We start from the raw sequence: 25,801 nt of genomic DNA on the forward strand, positions 1-25,801 counted from the left end.
TCAAATTAACAGCAATGGCCAAGCACATGCTCAGGTTCTAAAAGTACAGACCTGCTCCTGCAGTTGAGCCCTGTACTTCTCTGCTTCTTTGAGACAGATGTTCTGAAGCTTTCATGGTCCCTGGTGAAAATTCTTTAAGCTGATTTTCCAGCTCTGTTAGATCAGTCTGGTGCTGCTGGTTTAACTTCTGGACAAATCCTCCATAAGCTATTTGCAACTCATTCCTGGCTTTTTCTAGCTTCTCACAGGTGGTTGTACAGTGACTGAAAAGAGATGGAAAAAGGCAAGGAAAGATGACTCTCAGCCTGCTAAATGGCCTGCATTCGTAACATTCACACACAGCTGTGATGACTCGGAAAGCATAACACAGGGCTCTCAGTGCTAGATTCTCTCGGGACCAGATTCTCAACCATAACAGTGCAGAAGTGAAGGGTAAAAGGGAAGGAGAGGAAATGGGCTCTGGCAGCAAAAGGCCAACTGTCTATCAAGCAGTAAGAGAAGTCCTTGGACAGAGCCAGGTTCCCAAGAGAAGAGCATCCTTACTTGTGGTGACCAATCAGTGCACGGGCCTCAAGGAGAAGAGGCTCTGATTGGCTGAGGTGTCTAAGGCAAGCCAGCCCCTAGGGGAGGCAGCTGAGACAGAGAAGAAACAGAGAAGGTAAGACCACAAAGAAGAAACAGACTTTAAGCTTGCACCTGACTGGAGCCAATTTAGGCTCATTACTTCAAAAATACAGTAAGAAAAATAAAAGATTAGATTATATGGAACACAAATCACCAGAACATAAAAACTTTAGGAAAAACACATTGAAAAGCTACACTACAATGTAAATAAATTGAAAGGTTAACATTTTAAAAAGGCAAAGAAATCTGATAGATGTTATTTAAAATCAGATCATCCTAACCTTTCACTACCACTACCCAGAACAGAATTATTAACAATACCTTGCAGAACTTGCACATGAATAAATACCCACACACGCTATAATAAATCCTAAAAGAAATGGGAGAAAACACTTGCAAACAAAACAACTAATAAGGGCTTAATCTCCAAAATACACAAACAGCTCATGCAGTTCAATATCAAATGAACCCAATCAAAATAGGCAGAAGAATCAAATAGACATTTCTCCAAAGAAAATGTACAGATGGCAGCAAATACATGAAAATATGCTCAACATCACTAATTATTCAGTTCCATTCAGTTGCTCAGTCGTGTCTGACTCTCTGCGACCCCATGGACCCCCATCACGCCAGGCCTCCCTGTCCATCACCAACTCCCGGAGCTTACTCAAACTTATGTCCACTGAATCAGTGATGCCATCCAACCATCTCATTCTCTGTCGTCCCCTTCTTCTCCTGCCCTCAATCTTCCCAGCATCAGGGTCTTTTCAAATGAGTCAGTTCTTCACATCAGGTGGCCAAAGTATTAGCGCTTCAGCTTCAGTATCCATTTTTCCAGTGAATATTAAGAGATGATTCCTTTAGGATGACTGATTTGATTTCCTTGCTATCCAAGGGACTCTCAACAGTCTTCTGCAGCACCGCAGTTTGAAAGCATCAGTTTTTTGGCATTCAGCCTTATGATCCAACTCTCACATGACTACTGAAAAAACCATAGCTTTGATTATAGGACCTTTGTTGGCAAAGTGATATCTCTGCTTTTTAATACAATGTCTAGGTTCATCATAGCTTTTCTTCCAAGGAGCAAACGACTTTTAATTTTGTGGCTGCAGTCACTGACTGCAGTGATTTTGGAGCCCAAGAAAAAAATCTGCCATTGCTTCCACTTTTTCCCTATTTATTTGCCATGAAGTGATGAGACCAGATGCCATAATCTTAGGTTTTTAAATATTGAGTTTTAAGCCAGCCTTTTCACTCTCCTCTTTCATCAACATCAAGAGGCTCTTCAGTTCCTTTTTGCTTTCTGCCAGTAGAATGATATCACCTGCATATCTGAGGCTGTTGATATTTCTCCCCACAGTCTTGATTCCCCCCTGTGATTCATCCAGCCCAGCATTTTGCATATGTACTTTGCATAGAAGTTAAATAAGCAAGGTGAAAATATACAGCATTGATGTACTCCCTTCCAAATTTGTAACCAGTCCATTTTTCCATGTCTGGTTCTAACTGTTGTTTGCTGACTGCATACAGGTTTCTCAGGAGGCAGGTAAAGTGTCTGGTGTTCCAAATCTTTAAGAATTTTCCACAGTTTTTTGTGATCCACACAGTCAAAGGCTTTAGCATAGTCAGTGAAGCAGGAGATGTTTCTCTGAAATTTCCTTGCTTTTTCTATGATCTAATGGATGTTGGCAATCTGATCTCTAGTTCCTCTGCCTTTTCTAAATCCAGCTTGTATGTCTTGAAATTCTCAGTTCTCATATTGTTGAAGTCTAGCTTGAAGGATTTTGAGCTGTACCTTGCTAGTATGTGAAATGAGCACAATTGTAGGTAGTTTGAACATTCTTTGGCATTGCCTTTCTTTGGGATTGGAATGAAAACTGACCTTTTCCTCTCCTGTGGCTTTACAAAGTAGTTGCTTTACAATGTTGTTATTTTCTTCTGTACATCAAAGTGAATCAGCTCTCCACATACATATAGCCCCTCTTTTTTGGATTTCCTTCCCATTTAGGTCATCACAGTGTTATCCCACCCCTCTGTCTCTATAGTTTGTCTCTATGTCTATGTCTCTATTTCTGCTTTGCAAATAAGATCATCTGTACCATTCTTCTAGGTTCCACATATATGTGTTAATACATGATATTAGCTTCTCTTTTTATGACTTACGTCACATTGTGTGGTAGTCGGTAACTCCATCCACATCTCTGCAAATGGCACATTTTTGTTCCTTTTGCTGCCTGAGTAATCCTCCATTGTGTATATGTATCACGTTTTATTTATCCATTCATATGTCAGTGGACATTTCTGTTGCTTCCACGTCCTGGTTATTGGAAATAGTGCTGCAATAAACAATGAGGTGCATGTACCTTTTCGAATTGTTTTTTTCCAGGCATATGCCCAGGAGTGTAGTTGTTGGGTCATATGGTAGCTCTATTTTTAGTTTTCTAAGGAAACTCTCTACTGTTCCCTGCAGTGGCTGCATCAGTTTACATTCCCACCAACAGTATAGGAGGCTTCCTGTATCTCCACATCCTTTCCAGCATTTATTGTTTGTGGATTTTTTCTTTATGGTGTCCATCCTTCTTTGTATTTGATTATTTTGTTATGCTCTGGGCATGGCATAGGGGGAGAATTATGTGATCCAGCAAATGGCCCAGGAAAGCTCTCAAGTCCTGCAGAAAGGAAACGACAGGCTGACTCCTGCATCGCTTTGCTGCCCTGTCCCCAGTCCGGTGTCTGGCCCCCTTCTTATCTCTGCCAGCTTGTCATCTGTCAAAGAAATCCTACTGGGAGACTCTTGCTTTCTCTAAAGATGCTAGGGGAGATATCCATCACCATCAGATCACGCCTGAGAGGTTGGAGTTGCCCTGAAACTACATCAGTCGTCGTCTTCTCCCCCCTCGGCCTTGACCTCAGTGGGTGTTCATTCTACTCAGTACATCTGTCCATCTTCCTTCCAGGCCCATTAATTAAGCAGCTGGGCCTTTATATCCTGATTTTTTCTAATTATTTTACTAGATTTTACTGTTAGTATGCTCTTTTTTCTATTAAATGGTAGTTTTAGTGAGACAGAGTTCTATTATTTTCTGTTGACCAATCATGATATGATGGGATTAAGTGAATAATAGTTACATAATCACAGTAGTGAAAGATGTTTATCAGTTTTCACAATCAATAGCCAGACAAAACATAAAAGATAATTACATTTGCAAGCAATAATGGAAAGTGGATTAAACTAACAATATAAAATAATTACATACAGTTCTGGGGTTAAGTAGAGTGATATGGTAAGTGGAAGTGCATACATGCACATAGTCTCATCTGCTCAGCCAGTCTTTTGTTCAGCTGGTGCATTTAATTCATTTACAGTTAAAGTAGTTATCGATATGTATGATCCTAGTAGTGGCTTCCCCAGTGGCTCAGTTGGTAAAGGTCTGCCTGCAATGTGGGAGACCTGGGTTTGATTTCTGGATGGGGAGGATCCCCTGGAGAAGGAAATGCAGACCCACTCCAGTATTCTTGCCTGGAGAATCCCCGTGGATGGAGGAACCTGGTGGGCTACAGTCCATGGGGTCACAAAGATTTGGACACAACTGAACGACTAACTTTCACTTTCATGATCCTATTACCATTTTCTTAAAGGTTTCGGGTTAATTTTGTGTAGGTCTTTTCCTTCTTGTGTTTCCTGCCTAGAGAAGTTCCTTTAGCATTTGTTGTAAAGCTGATTTGGTGGTGCTGAATTCTCTTAACTTTTGCTTGTCTGGAAAGCTTTTGGTTTCTCCATCAGAGCTGAATGAGAGTCTTGCTAGGTATTCTTGGTTGTAGAGTTTTCCCTTTCATCTCTTTGTGGATTTTTTGATGATGACAATTCTGACCTGTGTGGGGTGATCCTCATTGCAGTTTTGATTTGCATTTCTCTAATAATTAGTGGCATTGGGTGTCTTTTTGTGTGTTTCCTGGCCATCTCTATGAGCTCTCTGAAGAAATGTGTTTAGTTCTTCTACCCATTTTTTTTTGAGTGAGTTATTTATTTTTTTAATATTGAGCGGCATGAGCTGTTTGTATATTTTGGAGATTAATCCCTTGGTGCTTCATTTGGAAAAATTTCCTCCCATTCTGAAGGTTGTCTTTTTGTCTTTTTATGGTTTCCTTGGCTGTGCAAAATCTTTTACATTTAATTACGTCCTATTTGTTTATTTTTATTTTCAATACTCTAGAAGGTGGGTCAAAAAAAGATCTTACTGTGATTTATGTCAAAGAATGTTTTGCCTATGTTTTTCTTGAAGAGTTTTATAGTGTCTGGCTTTACATTTAGGTCTTTAATCCATTTTAGTTATTTTTGTGTATGGTATTAGGCGTTTTTGTTTTTGTTTTTGTTTTTCAGTTCTACCAGTTTATTGCTACCAACCCATTTCCCTCCACCCTCGTCATGCGTGCATACTCAGTCATGTAACCCCATGAACTGCAGCCTGACAGGCTCTTCTGTTCATGGACTTTTCCAGGCAAGAATACTGAAGTGGATTGCCATTTCCTTCTCCATAGGAGGGTGTTCTAATTTCATTCTTTTACATGTGGCTGTCCAATTTTCCCAGCACCATTTACTGAAAAGGCTGTCTTTTCTCTATTGGGTGTCTTTGCTTCCTTTGTCATAGATTAGGTGACCATAGGGCGGCACCTCATTTTTTTTCAGAGTGATTATTTTTTTTAATTAAAAAAAAATTTATTGAAGTATAATTGATTTATGATCTCCTGTTAATTTCTTTGGTACAGTAAAGTGTCAGTTATACATGTATATTCTTTTTCATGCTCTTTTCCACTATGGTTTATTACAGGATAGTGAATATAGTTCTCTGTGTTCTATAGCAGGACCTTGTTGTTTATCCATCCAGTGTGTAATAGTTTGTATATACCAGTCTCCAACTCCCAGTTCTTCCCTCCCTTACCCCAGCCCCCATGCCCTTGGCAACCACATCTGTCCTGTATGTCTGTGAGTCTGTTTTGTCACAGCACCTTTTTTTTTTTAAAAAAAAAAAGCTCCATTCAAACTTCCCATCTTGTACTTCTTCCATTTTGGGGGGACGGTTTGTGAAGTGGTTACAGGAGGAGGGGAGGGTCTGCGACTGAAGCCTCTTTGGAGTGGGCTTTTGGGGACTCAGGGCAGACTCTGCCCCCAAAGGCCTGAGGTCACATCCTAACCTCTTGGATGTCCTGCCGCATGGACCGTGTGATCCCATTAGTAAAAATGGACATTCTAAACCCAGGCATTTAAACTGTAATCCTGCTAAATAATTTGTTTCCTGTTTTATATTGTTGACACAGAAGAGGGGGTGGAAAAATCCAGAAATGTTTTCCAGTGCATTTCCTTCCTTCCACCCCCAGTCCTGCTAAAGATACAGCATGGTGCTGGGGTTAGTCCCAGGTGCTGCATTTTTCTGTGCCCAGGTTCTTTCCTGGTAGAAACGGCGTCTTCTAATTTCTATCACTACCGTACCAGTACCTGCTGGGTGCACAGAAGGTGCTCAGTACACTGATTGATCTCTTACTGACTTTGTACCCCAGGTGACAGCTCTATGGGGAATCTTGTTCAGTCGCTGCTGTGCCTGACTCTTTGTGACCCCATGAACTGCAGCACACCAGGCTTCCTTGTCCTTCACCACCTCCTGGAGTTTGCTCAGACTCATGTCCATCGAGTCGGTGATGCCATCCAACAATCTCATTCTCTGTCATCCCCTTCTCCTCCTGCCCTCAATCTTCCCCAGCATCAGGAGGCTTTTCCAGTGAGTCGGCTCTTCACATCAGGTCACCAAAGTATTGGCACTGTGGCCTGATACCATGGTTCACCTGGGAACTCTCACTTCCGTTTTGTCTCCAGCTTTTCCTCTTTTATCTGCTGAAGTCAAACTCCATCCCCACAATTGAAACTACTCTTCGGGTTGCCAAAGATTTTCATTCTGCCATCTTGTGTGTGTGCGTGTGTGTGTGTCTGTGTGTGTGGAGGGGGGAGGACATGAATCAGAATGAAAAGCATCTGATGAGTTTAACCATCAATTTCTTGACTGTTTCTCCTTGGTGATCCCCTCCCGACTCTTCTTTCATTCCTGAGTCTACTTCTCCCCTCCTTCTCCCTCCTCTCTTCCTGCTGGGCCCCTGGTCTGTCTCTGGTTTGTGCTCTGCCTTGCCTTTCCTGTCCACACTTCTCCTCACTGAGTTCACTCATTCCTTTAGTACCTGCTCACAGCCCCTGTGGATGGTGCCCCCAAAGTAAATCTAGAGCTGTTTCACTCCTCTGTGCCTGGCCTGGATTTCCAGTGATTCACACAACACCCACACTTACCTGACCCACATACTACCATAAACTCAGAATCTCCAACAGTCAGTGTATTACTTGCTCACCCCCATCTCCTTTCTCTTCTCAGCTATGCCATTTTAGTTAAAACCCCGTTCTTTCCATCATGTGGAAATACAAACCGAGAGGTTTTTATCCATGTGTCTTTCTTCCATCTTGTATACCCAGTCTATCGTGAATCTTCCCCAAGAAAACAAGTCTTGTTTTCACATCTGTTTCACTGCTGACACCCAGCCTGGCCCCAGCACTGGCTGTTCATCCCAGTAAGAGCCTCTCCCTCCCCTCCCTGTTCCTCCCTCCTCCCACTCCCCTCCTTCCCCCTCCCTCCTCCCCTTCCTCCTCCTTCCCCTCCCTACTCTCCCTCCTCCTCTCTCCTCTCCAAGGCCTATTCTCCCTACTGGCTAGGAGTGGCTAAGAGGGGCCCTTACTCCCCACCTCCAAATCTGAAGGTGGTCCCTCCTCCCTGCTGAGCACCATGTATACCCCCTCAGTGTTCTCAACCACTTCCCCTGTGAATGCCACCCCCTCCCTCCATCTCCTTCTGTGATTAGTGGATTAAATCCCCAAGTCATCAAGTGCATGCTACCCACCACGCACCAGGGACATGCGTGATATGAACAGAGCAGGTCCCTCCCAGCCCAGCAAGTTCAGCCTTCAGCCCCCTGCCGGCCCCCCCACCCCACCTTTCCGACTCCAGCCTGTCCCACCTCCTCCTCAACGCTGCCTTCAACCTTCCCACCCACAGTGAGGAATCCCTTCTCAGAATTCCTACTGCTCTTGCTGTGGGCATCACTTTAGCTACTCTCTGATCTCTTCATGACTGTTAGTTTTAGCTCCTCAGCTGGGTTGTAATATCCTCGAGGGCCACTTTTATTTGTGCCGAGGGCCATCCCCAATTTGGGTGTGTGTATCTGTAGTATTCACAGTGACTGCTACTAATCTGCCTGTGTATGTAATTAAGATACAATTAGGATAGCGCAATGAACCAGGCGTGGCAGCAAGTGCTTTAGATGCATTTATCATCTAATGAGTGGGTACTGGGCACACACTTAATTGATTTAAGGAAGACAGTCTTGTTCAGCTGTTCTCCAGCTGTGGGTCTCAGGAAAGTCCTGTTTGCTCTCTGAGACTCGGTCTCCTCATTCACAAAATTGGGAACTGGACTCCTACTTTTTAAGGTTTTTTTCCAGTTCCAACACTGTTGTGCAACTTCATTTCAGTCTCCTCGTTTCTAGAGAATTTTTGCTGTGTTGTGCACAAATTTGTTGCTTGGAGAATACAAAGCAAATAGGGCAGTATCCCTGCCCTCAAAGTTGTCCGCATCCATTGTAGTAACAGGAAGCCAGAGGTATTGGATGGGTGAGGGGGAGGGAGCCAGTTACGTCACTGGGAGAAAGCAGGGCGATTCCTGAGTTGGTTCTAATTAGAAGCTTCCTGAAGGAGGAGAGATTTCCGTTCAGTTGAAAGGAGGCAGTTGACTGGCAGAGTGGGAGTACAGAGGCGCCTCCTGGCAGAACTGGTAGGCTGAGCAGCTATTCCGCAGAGTTGAAGACCAACCAGCCAGACAGGGTGCTGTGTGCTAAATTTAAAGTGGTGACCGAACCACCGATGTTACTGCCACCTACAACGGAAGAATCTCGACTGTGTCAGAAAAGTATGTGGATCCCAGAGGGGTGAGACGTGTGGGTATTGGAGATTCATCCTCAGTTAGGACCATTTATTTTGGAATCCTCACAGGCTGAGGCTATACAGGGTAGGCAGAGGAGGGGGTCAAACCCAAGGATGATACATATGGGTTCCTAACATAATATAATACAGGGAATTATCATAACAATCAGCTAATCCCAGAGATAATAATAATACATATTTCTTTCTGTTCTCATTTCAACAAGGACCTGAAGGGGTTGGCAAGTATATTCACATGCAACATGATAAAAATATGAGATAAAAAATGAGGAAATAAAAGTAGAAATAACTGTGAGGCCAGAGGAAAAGTGCCCCAAAGCTCTAAATACTTTACCAAAGGTGGGTGCATGCTTGGGGCTCCACATCTTAGCAACCAATGCATTTTTTCCTTGTTGTTCAGTTGCTAAGTCGTGTCCAACTCTTTGAGACCCTGTGGACTGCAACATGCCAGGCTTCCTTGTCTTCACTATCTCCCAGAGTTTGCTCAAACTCATGTCCATTGAATTGGCGATGCCATCTAACCATCTCATCCTCTGTCATCCCCATCTCCTCCTGCCCTCAATCTTCCCCGGCATTAGGGGCTTTTCCGGTGAGTTGGCTCTTCGCATCAGGTGGCCAAAGTATTGCAGCTTCAGCATCAGTCCTTCCAATGAATATTCAGGTCTGATTTCCTTTAGGATGGACTGGTTTGATCTCCTTAAGGGGCAGTTCTTATCTGAAATATAGTAATTTAGCATCTCAAAGATTCCAAGCTTGTGTTCAGAGACTTATTCTTACTGATTACAGAGGTTTTGCATCCTGGATAACGCTGTGTGCTTTCATTCACTTTGACTACTGTTAAATAAACTCATTAGAAACCAAAGCTGAAGGCAAAACGCCCACCCAAGTCTTTGTGGCTGAATGTGTGTGGCTGCATTGCAGCACACCAGTGATTTTACTTAAGGAAACCCCTTAAGTTCTGGGGTCGAAGAGAATGTCTTCTCTTGAGAAAATGTCATTGTCATTGATGTCAAATGTTATTGTCTTAGCCTAGTTCTAAGAAAGGCTTTCCCCTCTACCTCCTCACCTACCCCAACACACTTTCCCCCCAGTACACCCTTTTATTCATCAGTACCATCCAAGAAGGGCCCTCTGCCCAGAACCTCGGGGCTTCATGTGTAAAGGCGATGGAGCGGAGAGAGATGGGTGCCAGGTCCCAGCCCCGGTGACCAGCTGTGCTCTCGTTGACAGTGTGAAGCAGCATGAACGCTACGGCCAACTGACCCTGGTCAACTCCACCGCGGCCGACACGGGTGAGTTCAGCTGCTGGGGACAGCTCTGCACCGGCTATGTCTGCAGGAGGGACGAGGCCAAGACGGGCTCCACCTACATCTTCTTCACAGGTAAGAGGCTGGCTGCATTGGCAGAACTCTCCAGACTTCTGGACTTACCCATATTAAAGGTTCCCTCTGTCTGCTGATTATCAGACAAGGACAGTGAAAACACTCCCTGTTTCCCAGACTCTCAAAAGCTCAGGCTTTACATCAATTATTTCATGTAAGTCTTGCAATAACTCTTTAGGGTAAGTACTAATATGTACTTTTTTTCAATGAGAAAGCTGAGGTTGAGGGAGATTAAGTTAAGTCCTTCAGGTCAGATGGCAAGAAGTGGCTGGACCAAGATTTGCACCCAGAACTGTCCGGTCCCAGAGTCTGTACCTGCATTGTCCAGTACGGCAGCCAGCAGACTTGCAGTGTACTAAGTGATAAAAAATCTGCCTGCCAATTCATGAGGTTTAAGAAATGCAGGTTCTGTCCCTGGATTGGAAAGATCCCCTGAAGAAGGAAATGGCAACTCACTCCAGTATTCTTGCCTGGAGAATCCCCATGGACAGAGAAGTTTGGCAGGAAACGGTCCATGGGGTCACAGAGAGTCGGACATGACTGAGCAACTAAGCACACACACGCATAAAACTTAATAACTGATCTGCTATGTCAGGGGAAAGATCGAAGGCAGGAGGAGAATGGGACGTCAGAGGAGGAGATGGTTGGTGGCATCACTGCCTCAATGGACATGAGTTTGAGCAAGCTCCAGGAGATGGTGATGGACACAGGAGCCTGGTGTGCTGCAGCCCATGGGGTTGCAAAGAGTTGGGCATGACTGAGTGATTGAACTGACTGACTGATGTCAAGGGAAAGAAAACGGTATGGGCGTGGATTTGAGACTATGGATTTGAAGTTGAGGCATGTGTGACTATTCAAATGTCATTGGGGATTAGTTAAAATTAAACAAGGTCAAGACTTCTCTGGCAGCCCAGTGGTTAAGACTATGTGCTTTGAATGCAGATTCAACCCCTGGTCAGGGAACTAAGATCCCACATGCCATGAGGCACAGCCCCTCCCCCCCCCCAAATCTCTCCCATGCCAAGGCTATACAAATATATTTTTAAAATTCTTTTAAATTAAACAAAGTTTAAAATTCAGTTTCTCAGTGACAGTTGCCATGTTTCAAGTGCTTCATTGGCACCTGTGGCCAGTGTCTACCCTCCTGGACAGTGGAGGCAGAACAGCCATCAGCACAGAGAGCTCTGTTGCATAGCATGGCTGTAGAGGTCCAGTCACTGTATTCTCACAATCTCTGGTGACCTCCTTTCTGGAACTGCCACTGTCAGAGAATGCCTGGCTAACGGTCTCCTTGAGTTTGTCCTTGAGAGCACCACGAGCTGAGGTTTGGGGCAGCGTTCTGCAGGCTGGAGTGGCTCCAATCCTGACACCTGCGCCCAAGTGTCAGTCCTCGGTGAACACACCAAGGCCCTTGAAACTCTGCAGGTCAGGGGCCTCTCCTCCCCTGCAGGGCCAGGGCCAGGTCTGCCAGGTGGAACTGCACTTGGAGAAGCAGGCACTGCAGAGTGGCTTGCCAGCCTGTTCTGCTGCCGAGCTCTCTATATTCTAAAGTTTGGGGAAGATGTTCTCCAACAAGGTTCAGAGGTCAGGGACAGCTTTCTAGAATCTTTCAAATGCCATGCCCTGGTGCTGCAGGTGTCCAAGGTGTTTCAGGTGAAGCCAGGAGGCCTCCTTAGCGTCTGGGCAGGCTCTGTCATGAGGTGTGTCTACATCCTGAATCCATCTGTTGTACCTGTAGATTTCCAGTGACTCAGATCTACAGCTCAGATAACCATAGGCTCTGACCTTTAATGAACACTTCAGCAAAATCTCACACGTTCTCCCATCCTGCCCAAAGAGCTCCTCTCTGGTGAGTAGATACATCAGCAGAGTGCTCTGTGATTCTGGAGACACGTGCATCTCATTTAATTTCCACAATGCTCTGAGGAAATTAGAAGAAGCTACCAACTTATCTCTTTTTTAGAAATAATCAGGGAAGCTTCCTGGATGGCTCAGTGGGTTAAGAATCTGCCTATGATACAGAAGACACAGGAGATGTAGGTTCGCTCCCTGGGTTGGGAAGATCCTCTGGAGGAGGGAATGGCAACCCACCCTAGTATTCTTGACTGGAAAATCCCATGGACAGAGGCGTCTGGTGGGCTGCAGTTCATGGGCTTGCAAAGAGTTGGACATAACTGAGCGACTCTGCACACTAGAAATAATAATGCTGATACAACAGGGCAAGGTGACTTGTTCCACATTCATTGATTTCAAGTGGCAGAGTGAAGAGTCAGATCCCTTTTTTCTCGTCCAGGATCCAGTGTTCTTACTGCCTTAACCCATTGAGTGAGTGATTGATCAGGTGACTTGTTGATTGATTGACTACTGTGCTGGGTCTTAGTTGCAGCAAGTAAATTGTTAGTTGCAGCATGTGGGATCTAGTCCCCTGACCAGGGATCGAACCTGGGCCCCCTGCATTAGGACTGTGGAGTCCTAGCTGCTGGACCACCAGGGAAGTCCCTTAACCTATTTCTAAGACAAGGTGATGGAAAGATTGACAGACACACATAAGCTAGCATAACTGGCATCGTCAGAATTGCTGACAGGTGTTCATGGCCATTGCTTCTGAGCCTCATTCTGGATTGCACCACCCAGAAGTGCCCACGTGCCCATAGAATGGTACCACACTAGGATACAGCAGTGGAAAGATTAATTAAGCCTCATGGGACCTGTTATTCTGGACAAGGACTGATACCATGTTTCAAATCGCAGAATGAGAATTCTTTGTTGTGATTAGCACTGTTGTGTCTTCCCCAAATACCGGTTATTAAAACTGAGATTTTTGAACTGAAGACCTAACTTTGAGCAGAAAGTTTCATTGAGTAATAGGTTCTCTGAGTTCTGGAGGCGGATCCTGTTTCTTAATTTATGGAAGCCCTTTTGGGTATCACAGGAAGGCTGAAAAATCAACATTTCAACTTTCAAAAAAACCTGCATCAGAGCTGTGACTGAATGGATTGTACTGTTTTCTTGTTCCTCAACACTGACAATCCAGTTGAATTTTCAGGATAGGGTTTAGCAATTTGTCTTTTCAGGCGTTAGAGAACCAAGATGGGCTGTTATGGAAGCTATTGGCTCTGGAGTGTCTCAGAACATGTGCTTCCCCACCACCCACGCAGAGAAACCTGGCATCCATTATGTGTGTGTTTTTCCTAGAGTTTGCTTGTAAACACTGTGAAGCTTCTTTTGACTGTTAACTTGTGCAATTTTTGATTAACCAACTGCTACAAAGTGATATTTGTATTCAGTCTTCACCCAGGAGGCTCTCAGAGTTTTTTCTCCCCTGCTCTGACTTTGTATTGAAGTATGACTTATATTAAGGGAAATACACAAATCACAACTCTGCAGCTCAGTGAATGATCCTCAAGTTAACCACCTTCCAGATCATGTAACCAGCTCCCAGATCAAGGCTGGGGGGCGGAGGGAAACATTACAAGCAGCAGGGCTTCCTCATAGTAAGAGGCATGGGCTCCAGTTTACACATGTGGTAAAACCATATGAACCAGCATTTTACCAAGTGTGGAGTTTGTTATAATTTGGATTTTAGTTTATCGCCTATTAACTAATTTTTAAAAAATCTTACGTTTCCATGTGTTTTGTTTTTTTAAAGCAATGTATGTCATCCACTTGAGTAGATACCAAGCATATTTGTAGAGGCATTTGTGATCTATAATTTTAAATATAAACTTGAACACGCTTTTTTTTTGGGTACATGTATTCTACTAATGGCAGATTTTTTTACTTTAAAAGAAATTAAATTTTTGTAATTTATCAAGTTATAGCAATTCAGCTGAATTAATAAAAAATATATATGCTCAATAAATGTCCAGGAATGAATAAATGAAAATTGGACAGATTTAATTTATAGATAATAATTTGCTTACTCATTCACATATTTTTCCTGCAGCCTTGCTTACTCCATTCACTTGGCAAATACATTTTATTTTTCTATTGGTTAAAGCAACTGGTGTGGTTCCTTCTTTCAAAACATGGATTACAGTGCAGGAAGTAAGGCCTCATTTTTGCGTTCTGAAATTCAAATTATTTGCTTATTCTACTGGCTTTGCACATTGGTTCAGATTCCTGTTGTTGTTCAGTTGACAAGTCTTGCCTGACTCCTTGAGACCCCACTGACTGTAGCACTCCAGGGTTCCCTATCCCTCATCATCTCCTGGAGTTTGACTAAGTTCATGTATGGATGTGAGAGCTGGACTGTGAAGAAGGCTGAGTGCCGAAGAATTGATGCTTTTGAACCGTGGTGTTGGAGAAGACTCTTGAGAGTCCCTTGGACTGCAAGGAGATCCAACCAGTCCATTCTGAAGGAGATCAGCCCTGGGATTTCTTTGGAAGGAATGATGCTAAAGCTGAAACTCCAGTACTTTGGCCACCTTATGCGAAGAGTTGACTCCTTGGAAAAGACTCTGATGCTGGGAGGGATTGGGAGAAGGGGAAGACAGAGGATGAGATGGCTGGATGGCATCACTGACTCGATGGACATGAGTCTGAGTGAACTCTGGGAGTTGGTGATGGACAGGGAGGCCTGGTGTGCTGCGATTCATGGGGTTGCAAAGAGTCGGACACAACTGAGCGACTGAACTGAACTGAACTGAACTGATGTCCATTGATTTGGTGATGCTATCCAACCATCTCATCCTCTGTCATCCCCTTCTCCTCTTGCCTTCAATCATTCCCAGCATTCAGGGTCTTCTCCAATGAGTCAGTTCTTTGTATCAGGTGGCCAAAATATTGGAGTTTCAGCTTCAGCATCAGTCCTTCCAATGAATATTCAGGACTGATTTCCTTTAGGATGGACTCGTTGGATCTCCTTGCAGTCCAGGATACTCTCAAGAGTCTTCTCCAGCACCATGGTTCAAAAGCATCAATTCTTCAGTGCTCAGCTTTCTTTATGGTCCAACTCTCACATCGATACATGACTACTGGAAAAACCATAGCTTTGACTATATGGACCTTTATCAGGAATGCGATATCTTTTCTTTTTAACACACTGTCTAGGTTTGTCATAGCTTTCTTGCCAAAAAGCAACTGTCTTCTAATTTCATGGCTAGAGTCACCATCCTCAGTGATCTTAGAGCCCAAGAAGAGGAAATCTGTCACTGCTTCCACTTTTCCTCCTTCGTTTGCCATGATCTTAGTTATTTTAATATTGAATTTTAAGCCAGCTTTTTCATTCTCTTCCTTCATCCTCATCAAGAGGCTCTTCAGTTCCTCTTCACTTTCTGTCATATGGGTGGTGTTTTCTGTGTATATGAGATTATTGATATTTCTCTCCACAATCTTGATTCCAGCTTGTGCTTCATCCAGTCTGGCATTTCACATGATGTACTCTGCATATAAGTTAAATAAGCAGGCTGACAATATACAGCCTTGACGTACTCCTTTCCCAATTTGGAACCAGTTTGTTGCTCCATGTCCAGTTCTAACTGTTTGCTCTTGACCTGTATACAGGCTTCTCAGGAGGCAGGTAAGGTGGTCTGGTAGTCCCATGTCTTTAAGAATTTTCCACAGTTTGTTGTGATCCACACAAAGATGTTAATATGGTCAATGAAACAAAGGTAGATGTTTTTCTTCAATTCCCTTGCTTTCTCTATGATCCAACGGATGTTGACAGTTTGATCTTTGGTTCTTCTGCCTTTTCCAAAACCAGCTTGAACATCTGGAAGTTCTCAGTTCACATAATGCTGAAGTCTAGCTTGAAGGATTTTGAGTATAACCTTACTAGCATGGGAGATGAGTGCAATTGTCTGGTGGTTTGAACGGGAGAAGGCAATGGTACCCCACTCCAGTACTCTTGCCTGGAAAATCCCATGGATGGAGCTACAGTCCATGGGGTCGCTAAAGAGTCGGACATGACTGAAGTGACTTAGCAGCAGCAGTAGCCCTTCTTGGAAACTGGGATGAGGATTGACCTTTTCCGGTCTGGTGGCCACTGCTGGTTTTCTAAATTTGCTGACAGATTGAGTGCAGCATTTTAATAGCACCATCTTGTAGGATTTTACATAGCTGTGCTGGAATTCTATCACCTCCACTAACTTTACTGGCAGCAGTGCTTCCTAAGGCCCACTTGACTTCACACGCCACAATGTCTGGCTCTGGGTAAGTGGCCACACCGTCATGGTTAACTGGGTCATTAAGATCTTTTTGTGTAGTTCTTCTGGGTATTCTTGCCATCTCTTCTTGATCTCTTCTGCTTCTTTTAGGTCTTTACCATTTCTGTCCTTTATTGTGCCCATCTTTAGATGAAATATTCCTTTGATTTTACCAGTTTTCTTGAAGAGATCTCTAGTCTTTCCCCTTCTGCTGTTTTCCTCTATTTCTTTGCACTGTTCATTGAAGAAGGCCATCTTGTCTCTTCTTGCTACTCTCTGGAACTCTGCACTTAGTTGGGTATACCTTTCTCTTCCTCCCTTGCTTTTCACTTCTCTTCTTTCCTCAACTATTTATAAAGCTTCCTCAGACAACCACTTTGCCTTCTTGCATTTCTTTTTCTTTGGGATGGTTTTGTTCGCTGCCTCCTGTACAATATTCCAAACCCCTATTTATAGTTCTTCAGGCACTCTGTTTACTAGATCTAGTCCCTTGAATCTATTCATCACCACCACTGTATATTCATAGGGGATTTAAGTCATACCTGACTGGGCTAGTGGTTTTCCCCATTTTCTTTAGTTTAAGCCTGAATTTTGCTATGAGGAGCTGATGATCTGAGCCACAGTCAGCTCCCGGTCTTGTTTTTGCTGACTGTATAGAGCTTTTCCATCTTCGGCAGCAAAGAATGTAATCAATCTGATTTCAGGATTGACTATTTGGTGATATCCATGTGTAAAGTTGTTTTTTGTGTTGTTAAAAAAGGGTGTTTGCTACGAGAAGTGCTTTCTCTTGGCAGAATTCTGTTAGCCTTTGCCCTGCTTCATTATGTATTCCAAGGCCAAACTTGCTTGTTACTCCAGGTATCTCTTGACTTCCTACTTTTGCATTCCAGTCCCCTATGATGAACAGGACATCTCTTTTTTTTGGTGTTAGTTCTAGAAGGTCTTCTAGGTCACCACAGAACTGATCAACTTCAGCTTCTTCAGCATCAGTGATTGGGGTATAGACTTGGATTATTGTGATGTTGAATGGTTTACCTTGGAAATGAACTGAAATCATTGTGTTGTTTTTTGAGGATGAACCTAAGTACTGCATTTTGGACTCTTGTATTGATTTTGAGGGCTACTCCATTTCTTCTATGGGATTCTTGTTCACAGTAGTAGAGATAATGGTCATCTGAATTAAATTCACCCATTCCCGTCCATTTTAGTTCACTGATTTCTAAGATGTCAATGTTCACTCACCATTTCCTGCTTGACCATGTCCAGTTTACCTGGATCTATGGTCCTAACATTCCAGGTTCCTATGCAATACTGTTCTTACAGCATCAGATTTTACTTTCATCACCAGACACATCCACAACTGAGTGTTGTTTCCGCTTTGGCCCAGATGCTTCATTCTTTCTGGAGCTATTAGTAATTGTCCTTCACTCTTCCCAGTAGCCTCTTGGACACTTTCTGACCTGGGAGGGCTCACCTTTCAGTGTCATATCTTTTTGCCTTTTTATACAGTTCATGGGGTTCTCATGGCAAGTATACTGGAGTGGGTTACCATTCCCTGCTCCAGTGGACCATATTTTGTCAGAACTCTCCACCATGACCGTCCATTTTGGGTGGCCCTACAAGGCATGGTTTATAGCTTCATTGAGTTATACAAACCCCTTTGCATGACAAGGCTGTGATTCATGAAGGGGTCAGATTCCTGTACAAAACCTTAAAACAAAAGTTCTTTCTGAATCTTACAATCACACCTTCCTTAAATATTTGCTAAAAAGATATCTTTACTTCCTTGGGCTCCAAAATCACTGCAGATGGTGACTGCAGCCATGAAATTAAAAGATGCTTACTCCTTGGAAGAAAAGTTATGACCAACCTAGATAGCATATTAAAAAGCAGAGACGTTACTTTGCTTTTAAAGGTCTGTATAATCAAAGTTATGGTTTTTCCAGTAGTCATGAATGGATGTGAGAGTTGGACTATAAAGAAAGCTGAGTGCTTAAGAATTGATGTTTTTGAACTGTGGTATTGGAGAAGACTCTTGAGAGCCCCTTGGATTGCAAGGAGATCAAACCAGTCAATCCTAAAGGAAATCAACTCTTAATATTCATTGGAAGAACTGATGCTGAAGCTGAAACTCCAATACTTTGGCCACCTGATGCAAAGAACTGATTCACTGGAAAAGACCCTGATGCTGGGAAAGACTAAAGGCAGGAGGAGAAGGGGATGACAGAGGATGAGATGGTTGGATGGCATCAGTGGACTCAATGGACATGAGTTTGAGCAAGCTCCAGGAGTTGGTGATGGACAGGGAAGCCAGGTGTGCTACAGTCCATGGGGTTTCAAAGAGTCAGACATGACTGAGAGACTGAACTGAACAGACTGACAAAGAGATCTTTAATACAAATGCTCCAGATTCTTCTCTTTAGAAACAGGGATACTGAAGCACAGAGAGAAGTGACGCATACAAGGCCACATGGACTTACTCCATTTGAACACAGGGGTGTTAGGTAAGATTTTGACCAAGGTAGCCTTGCCTAAGCCTGAAAGGCAACATATTGTGAAGTGGCGCCAATTGCCTGGCCTGATGGAAAGTCTTACAAAAGGTGGAGATTTCCTGAGCCATGATTCCACATTAGAGAAGCTGGTATTATTAAAAATATTATAATACTTATAGGCAAAGAACTCTTGGCCCGTGACGGCATTTGCTATTGTGTGCGAGAATTCTATTCTGAATGTAAAAAACAAAGTCATACAACTAGGACACAAAGGCTAGTGAGGCAAGCCAAGAATAACTGTTTCAGAAATATGGTTGGAAAACATAGGAGACTATTTAACAAAGGTTGGGGTGTGATTCAGTTCAACGATTTCTCTTAGCAATCACTATAATCTCTCATGGAATGATCCAGAAAACAACATATTTAATGTTTCATGCCCCAAACAAAAAGACACCCCCCACAATCCAGAGTCCCTTGACTGTGCTGAGCAAAGTACAGGGAAACCAGTTCTCATTTCTCTAAGATGAAAATGCCATCTCATCATCAGAACTTCTCTGTGGTCCAGTGGCTAAGACTCTTCGCTCCCAGTGCAGCAGGCCTGGGTTCAATCCCTGCTCAGGGCACTAGATCCCACATGCCTTAACTGAAAAGGAAAAAAATAATGCCACCATCAAGAGCTTAAAGAGCATGCAGGGTGATTTCTCAGGAAACAGGTAGAATGTAAGAAACGGGTTGAAGGTCCCCAGCCCAGTGGCCGCCAAGACAGAGCTCAGAACCTGAGACGAGCCGGCTCCTCGAGTGTCCCTGCTTAATTCTCTTTCCACTGACCTTGGGCAGAAATGAGGTCCTCTGGGCTGTGAAGACACTGGCACCACATTGGGCCCATCTCAGAAGCTCTGCTGAGCGGGGAAGTCCCTCCCAGTTACTGAGCAAGGGCTGTGGGGCTGACCTCTCTGGAGACATGGCAGACGGTTCCTAGGTGTTAAAACTGCTCTTAGCAGAAGGAAACCAGTCTCCTTCACTGCTTCCTCAGTGGAGTAAACCAGTGGGCCTGATTTGGGCTTGAACTAATACTGATTTTGTTTCCTTCAAGAAGATAGGCAGTAATATCCTTCATCCAAAAAATGAAACTAATTTTTTTTAACAATTTACTGACCAGAGACATATTAATGCATCTTTTGTTACCCACATCGATGGCCACAGGCATTAGTTTCTGCAAAAATCCCCTGGTCAATAATGTATTAAAATGAGAGTGAAAGAAAGTGTTAGCTGCTCAGTCCTGTCTGACTCTTTGTGACCCCATGGATGGTAGCCTGCCAGGTTCCTCTGTCCATGGGATTCTCCAGGAAAGAATACGGGAGTGGGTTGCCATTCCCTTCTCCAGGGGACATTCCCCACCCAGGGATGGAACCCAGTTCTGTATTGCAGGCAGGTTCTTTACTGTCTGAGCTACCAGGGAAGCCCTTCAGTTCAGTTCAGTTCAGCTCAGTCTCTCAGTTGTGTCTGACTCTTTGCGACCCCATGAATCACAGCAAGCCAGGCCTCCCTGTCCATCACCAACTCCTGGAGTTCACTCAAACTCACATCCATCGAGTTGGTGATGCCATCCAGCCATCTCATCCTTTGTTGTCCCCTTCTCCTCCTGCCCCCAATCACTCCCAGCATCAGAGTCTTTTCCAAGGAGTCAACTCTTCGCATGAGGTGGCCAAAGGACTGGAGTTTCAGCTTTAGCATCATTCCTTCCAAAGAACACCCAAGACTGATCTCCTTTAGAATGGAATAGCCTTTTCAATTCCTAAGGACTCCATGTTTGAAGTACACTGCCAATCCCCTCGCATCTTTGTGCCCTGAATATGTAAGTATCCCTTTAAGTGTTCTTACCCTCCTTCTCCAGACTAAATGAGCCCGTGTCTTTCCCTTTGCAGAGAAAGGTGAACTCTTCGTACCTTCTCCCAGTCACTTTGATGTCGTCTACCTGAACCCAGACAGGCAGGCTGTGGTTCCTTGCCGAGTGACCGTCCTGTCGGCTAAGGTCACCCTCCACAGGGAGTTCCCGGCCAAGGAGATCCCGGCCAACGGAACTGACATCGTTTACGACCTGAAGAGAGGCTTTGTGTATCTGCAGCCGCACTCCGGCCACCAGGGGGTGGTCTACTGCAAGGCGGAGGCGGGGGGCAAGTCTCAGATCTCCGTCAAGTACCAGCTGCTCTACGCAGAGGGTAAGCCCTTCCGGGGCGAGACGCGAGCCCCTTCCGGCTGGTCAGTGTGGGGTACGGCTGTCCCTAGTGATGGCGGGAGAGTAGGAGGCACAGATGGCTGTTCTTAAATGCTCCTCTCCAGCACTCTCATTTCTAGAATGTTCTACTTTCTTGCCTATGATTCCCCCACCCCCAACTCCCTTCTCTTCAGCTCCTTCCAGCGTGCTCTCTGGTCCAGGCTCCATGTGCGTGATCAGCATCAGGCTCACATCCCCACGGCATCCTCCCGCGCTCTCCATCCTGGCTGCCAGCGCCAGAGGCGCAGGGTGGGGGGCGCCTCCCCCGACCTCCAGGAGAGAAGGCTCCCTGGCCAGCCCTGCCAGGGAGGAGAGGAGGGACTCTTTCCTGTTTTCGCTCGGAGCACTCTGGCATGAGCCCGGTTGATGGTCCTCGTGTGAGGCAGAGGGCTCTGCAGCCGTGTTCCTGCCCAGGCATCTCTGCGATAGGGTGGGTGGCCCCAGAGCTGACTGCCCTCTGAGATGGGAATTTGGGCTCCTTCATGACTCTGGGCCTCAGCCCTGGGCTTATTCATGAGGCCACAGCTTCTAACACTGCTGTCAAATAACTCTCTCAAGCCTCCTTTCGCCACCCTCCGCTGCAGCCATCTCGCTCCTCCATCACAGCCAGACTCCCTGAAAGAACCCTCCCGGGGCCCCATCGGGGTGCTCCCACCCGGCTTCTCAGTCTTCTCCCCTAGCTCCGCCAAAGCAGCCTTGGCTGAAGGGCCTCCCAGGCCCTTAAGTTCAGCAGACAACTTTCTGTCTTCGTCCTTCTAGGTTTTACTTCGCCTACATAAACCCCCCCTCTTCCCTGGTCCCATTCCCCCCTACTTCTTTAGCCACAGAGTTATCATTATCTTTGCCAGCTCTTTGCCTTTTGCAAGTTTTTTCTTTTTTTAATTTTTATTGGAGTCTAGTTGATTTACAGTGCTGTCTAGTTTCAGGTGTACAGCAAAGTGGATCAGTTACAGGTATACGTATATCTAGTCTTTTCTAGATAGATTCTTTTCCCATATAGGGCATTACAGTGTATTGAGTAGAGTTCCCTGTAGGGAAGCTATACAGTAGGTCCTTATTAGTTATCTATTTTATATATAGTAGTGTGTATATGTCAATTCCAATCTCCCAATTTATCCTTCCCCTGCTTTTTTCCCCCTAGTAACCATAGAATATTTTTTTACATCTGTGACTCTTATGTCTGTTTTGTAAATAACTTCACTTGTAACATTTTTCTAGAGTCCACATATAAGTGATATCATATGATATTTGTCTTTCTCTGTCTGACTTTACTCGGTATGACAATCTGTAAGCCCATCCATTTCGCTGCAAATGGCATTATTCTTTTTTACTGTTGAGTAATATTCCATTGTATATATATATATGTTCCACAGCTTCTTATCCATTCCTCTGTTAATGACACTTAGGTTGCTTTCATATCTTGACTATTGTAAATAGTGCTGCAATGAATAACTGGGTACATTTATCTTTTTGAATTATGGTTTTCTCTGGATATGTGCCCAGAAGTAGGATTGCTGTATCATTTGTTAGTTCTATATTTAGTTTTGTAAAGAAATATCCCTACTGTTCTCCATAATGGTTGTAACAGTTTACATTCCCATCAGCAGGATAGGAGGGTTCCTTCTCCACAGCCTCTCCAGCATTTCTTGTTTGTAGATTTTTTGATGATGGCCATTCTGACTGGTGTGAAGTGATACCTCATTGTACTTTTGGTGTGAAGTGATACCTCATTGTACTTTTGGTGTGAAGTGATACCTCATTGTACTTTTGATATGCGTTTCTCTAGTAAACAGTGATGTTGGACATCTTTTCATGTGCTTTTTGGCCGTCTGTATGTCTTCTTGGAGACATGCTTATTCAGATCTTCTTCCCATTTTTTATTGGGTTCTGTGTTATTTTAATAAGGTGTTGCATGAGCAGATTGTATGTTTTGGAGATTAATCCTTTGTCAATCACTTTGCAAATACTTTGTCCCATTTTGTGTTTTTTTTTTTTTTCATTGTGTTTGTGGCTTCCTTTGCAAAAGTTTTTAGGTTTAATTAGGCCCTATTTATTTATATTTGTTTTTATTTTTGTTACTCTAGGAGGTGGATCAAAAAAGATCTTGCTGTAATTTATGTCAGAGAGTGTTCTGCCTGTGTTTTCCTCTAAGAGTTTTATAGTATCCAGACTTACATTTAGGTCTTTAATGCATTTTGAGTTTATTTTTGTGTATGGTGTTAGGAGGTGTTCTAATTTCATTCTTTTACATGTAGCAACCCAGTTTTCCCTCACTACTTATTGAAGAGACAGTCTCTTCTCCATTGTATAGTCTTGCCTCCTTTGTCATGGATCAGGTGACCATAGGTGCTTGGGTTTATCTCTGGACTTTCTGTCCTATTCCATTGATCTATATTTCTGTTTTTGTGTCAGAATCATATTATTTTGATTACTGTGACTTTGTAGTAAAGTCTGAAGTCAGGGAGGCGGATTCTTCCAGTTCCATTTTCCCTCCTCAAAATTGCTTTGGCTATTCAGGGTCTTTTGTGTTTCCATACAAATTTTAAAGCTTTTGTTCTAATTCTATGAAAAATGCCTTTGTTAATTTGATAGAAATTGCATTTATATCCATAGATTGCTTTGGATAGTACAGTCATTTTGAGAATGACATGGTATATCTCTCCTTCTGTATGTGTCACTTTTTATTTCTTTCATCAGCATCTTATGGGGCCTCCCTGATGGCTCAGATGGTAAAGAATCTGCCTGCAATGCAGGAGACTTGGGTTCAATTCCTGGGTCAGGAAGATCCCCTGGAGAAGGCCATGGCAACTCACTCCAGTATTCTTGCCTGGAGAATCCCAAGTTCAGAAGAGCCTGGCAGGCTACAGTCCATAGGATCACAAAGAATTGGACATGACTGAGCTACTAACACTTTCACTTTCACACTTTTCAGCATCTTATAGTTTTCTGAATACAGGTCTTTTGCCTCCTTAGGTAAGTTTATTCCTAGGTATTTTATTCTTTTTGATGTGATGGTAAATGGGATTGTTTCCTTAATTTCTCTTTCTGATCTCTCATTGTTAGTATATGGGAAAGCAACAGATTTCTGTGTATTTTTATAATTCTACAAATTTACCAAATTCATTGATGGGCTCTAGTAGTTTTCTGGTAGTATCCTTAGGGTCTTATTGTTTAGTATCTTGTCATCAGCAAACAGTGATAGTTTTGCTTCTTCCTTTCAGTTTAGATTTGTTTCATTTCTTTTTCTTCTCTGCTGTGGCTAGGACTTCCAAATCTATGCTGAAGAACAGTGGTGAGAGTAAACACTCTTGTCTTGTTCCTGACCTTATTGGAAATGCTTTCAGTTTCTCACCACTGAGAATGATGTTAGTTGTGGGTTTGTCATATATGGCCTTTATTATGTTGAAGTAATATAATAATTACCAGTGCCCACTTTCTGGACAGTTTTTTATCATAAATGGGCATTGAATTTTGTCAAAAGCTTTTTCTGCATCTATTGAGATGATCATATGGTTTTTATTTAGTTTGTTAATATGATGTATCACATTAATTTGCATTCATTGAGGAATCCTTGAATCCCTGGGATAAATCCCACTTGATCATAGTGTATGATCCTTTTAATGTGTTGTTGGATTTGGCTTGCATGTATTTTGTTGAGGATTTGTATGTCTATGTTCATCAGTAATACCAGCCTCTATTTTTCCTCTTTTGTAATATCTTTGTCTAGTTTTGGTACCAGGGTGATGGTGGCCTCATAGAATGAGCTGCCTCTGCTAGCTTTTAAATGTTGTAGATCCCCCCAGGCACTTTCCTGGCCTGTCTTCCTGCTCCTCCTGGGTGGTCTCGGCCATAGACACATGCTGCTGCATATTTGTGTACCAATCACTCCCAGGGGAATGGATGTGGCCTGGATCGCCAGCTTCGTGTACCCAACTGTCTCTCTAACATCTGCACTGAGCTGCCTCAGCACAGACCCTTTCCTGAGCTCCGGGCCTTCCTCCCAGGCCTGGTTCTTCAGTTGCCCTCATTCCAGTGATGGCGCTGCAGTTCCGGGGTATGGGAACCCAAAACACTCCCAGCTCCTCCCAGTCGTTTTGACTCATTCCATCAAAGCCCTTGCATTCTTCTGTCCATCCTATGCAAAAAGAGTTCAACTATCATCATTTCTTCCTTGGTCTAACATAAGTACCTTTCCAATTGATCTCTTCCATGCCCATGCTTTCTCCATCTTCCACCCAGTAACTGATTATTGGTCGAATTAAAACCATTCTGTGGGCTAAATGAACCACTGAACTAATGAACCTCTGAACTAATGAACTTTTCCTAGAACCAAAGTCAAAATCTTCCATAAGGCTTGAAAGGTCTTGCAGGGCTGGCCTCTGCCCTCCCCAGAGTTCTCCTCTACTCTCCTCAGGGCGTGTCTGCTGGTCCCTCCCTTTTTCCCTGCAGGCCTTCATCCCTAAATAAACCTTTCATGCTTCGCAGACCATCTTGAACTTCCGCGGCACTCTGGGCCTCTCCTTCTGTTCTTCCCACAGCTCAGGTTCTAAACCCACCACACAGTGGCCTGTTGAGGGTGCACCTCCTCTGCTGGAATGGAGGCCCCGGGGCTCGGAGACCATGTCTGGCTGGTTCCCTGCCTTAGCCTCCTCTCCTAGCATGTTCCTGGATCCATGCTGCCCTCGAAATTACTCGAGTGGACTGAGCCTGATGAAGAACGTTGTCTCTGCAATGCCATGAAGGCGAGATCCCGCACGGTCTTCCTACAAGCGTCTCTCCCGTTGGTGGATTCTGACTTGCTCCTCTTCCTCCTGAGGCTGCTGAGCCATACGCCTGTCTGTCCTCCCCGTCGG

At 44.0% G+C, this 25,801-nt stretch overlaps 1 protein-coding gene across 1 annotated transcript in view; it reads left to right on the forward strand.

The window, feature by feature from the left end:
• The window catches only part of PDGFRL (platelet derived growth factor receptor like), an 81,711-nt gene that overhangs the window by 51,970 nt on the left and 3,940 nt on the right, over nucleotides 1-25,801 (forward strand). Inside the window, exons 3-4 of the mRNA XM_005698771.3 lie at nucleotides 9,884-10,035; nucleotides 20,599-20,892. Of these exons, the coding sequence (XP_005698828.1) occupies nucleotides 9,884-10,035; nucleotides 20,599-20,892 (446 nt within the window). The remainder of the gene's footprint in view (nucleotides 1-9,883; nucleotides 10,036-20,598; nucleotides 20,893-25,801) is intronic.

This window comes from Capra hircus, chromosome 27 (genome assembly GCF_001704415.2).
Source record: "Capra hircus breed San Clemente chromosome 27, ASM170441v1, whole genome shotgun sequence".
NCBI classification, from domain to species: Eukaryota; Metazoa; Chordata; class Mammalia; order Artiodactyla; family Bovidae; genus Capra; species Capra hircus.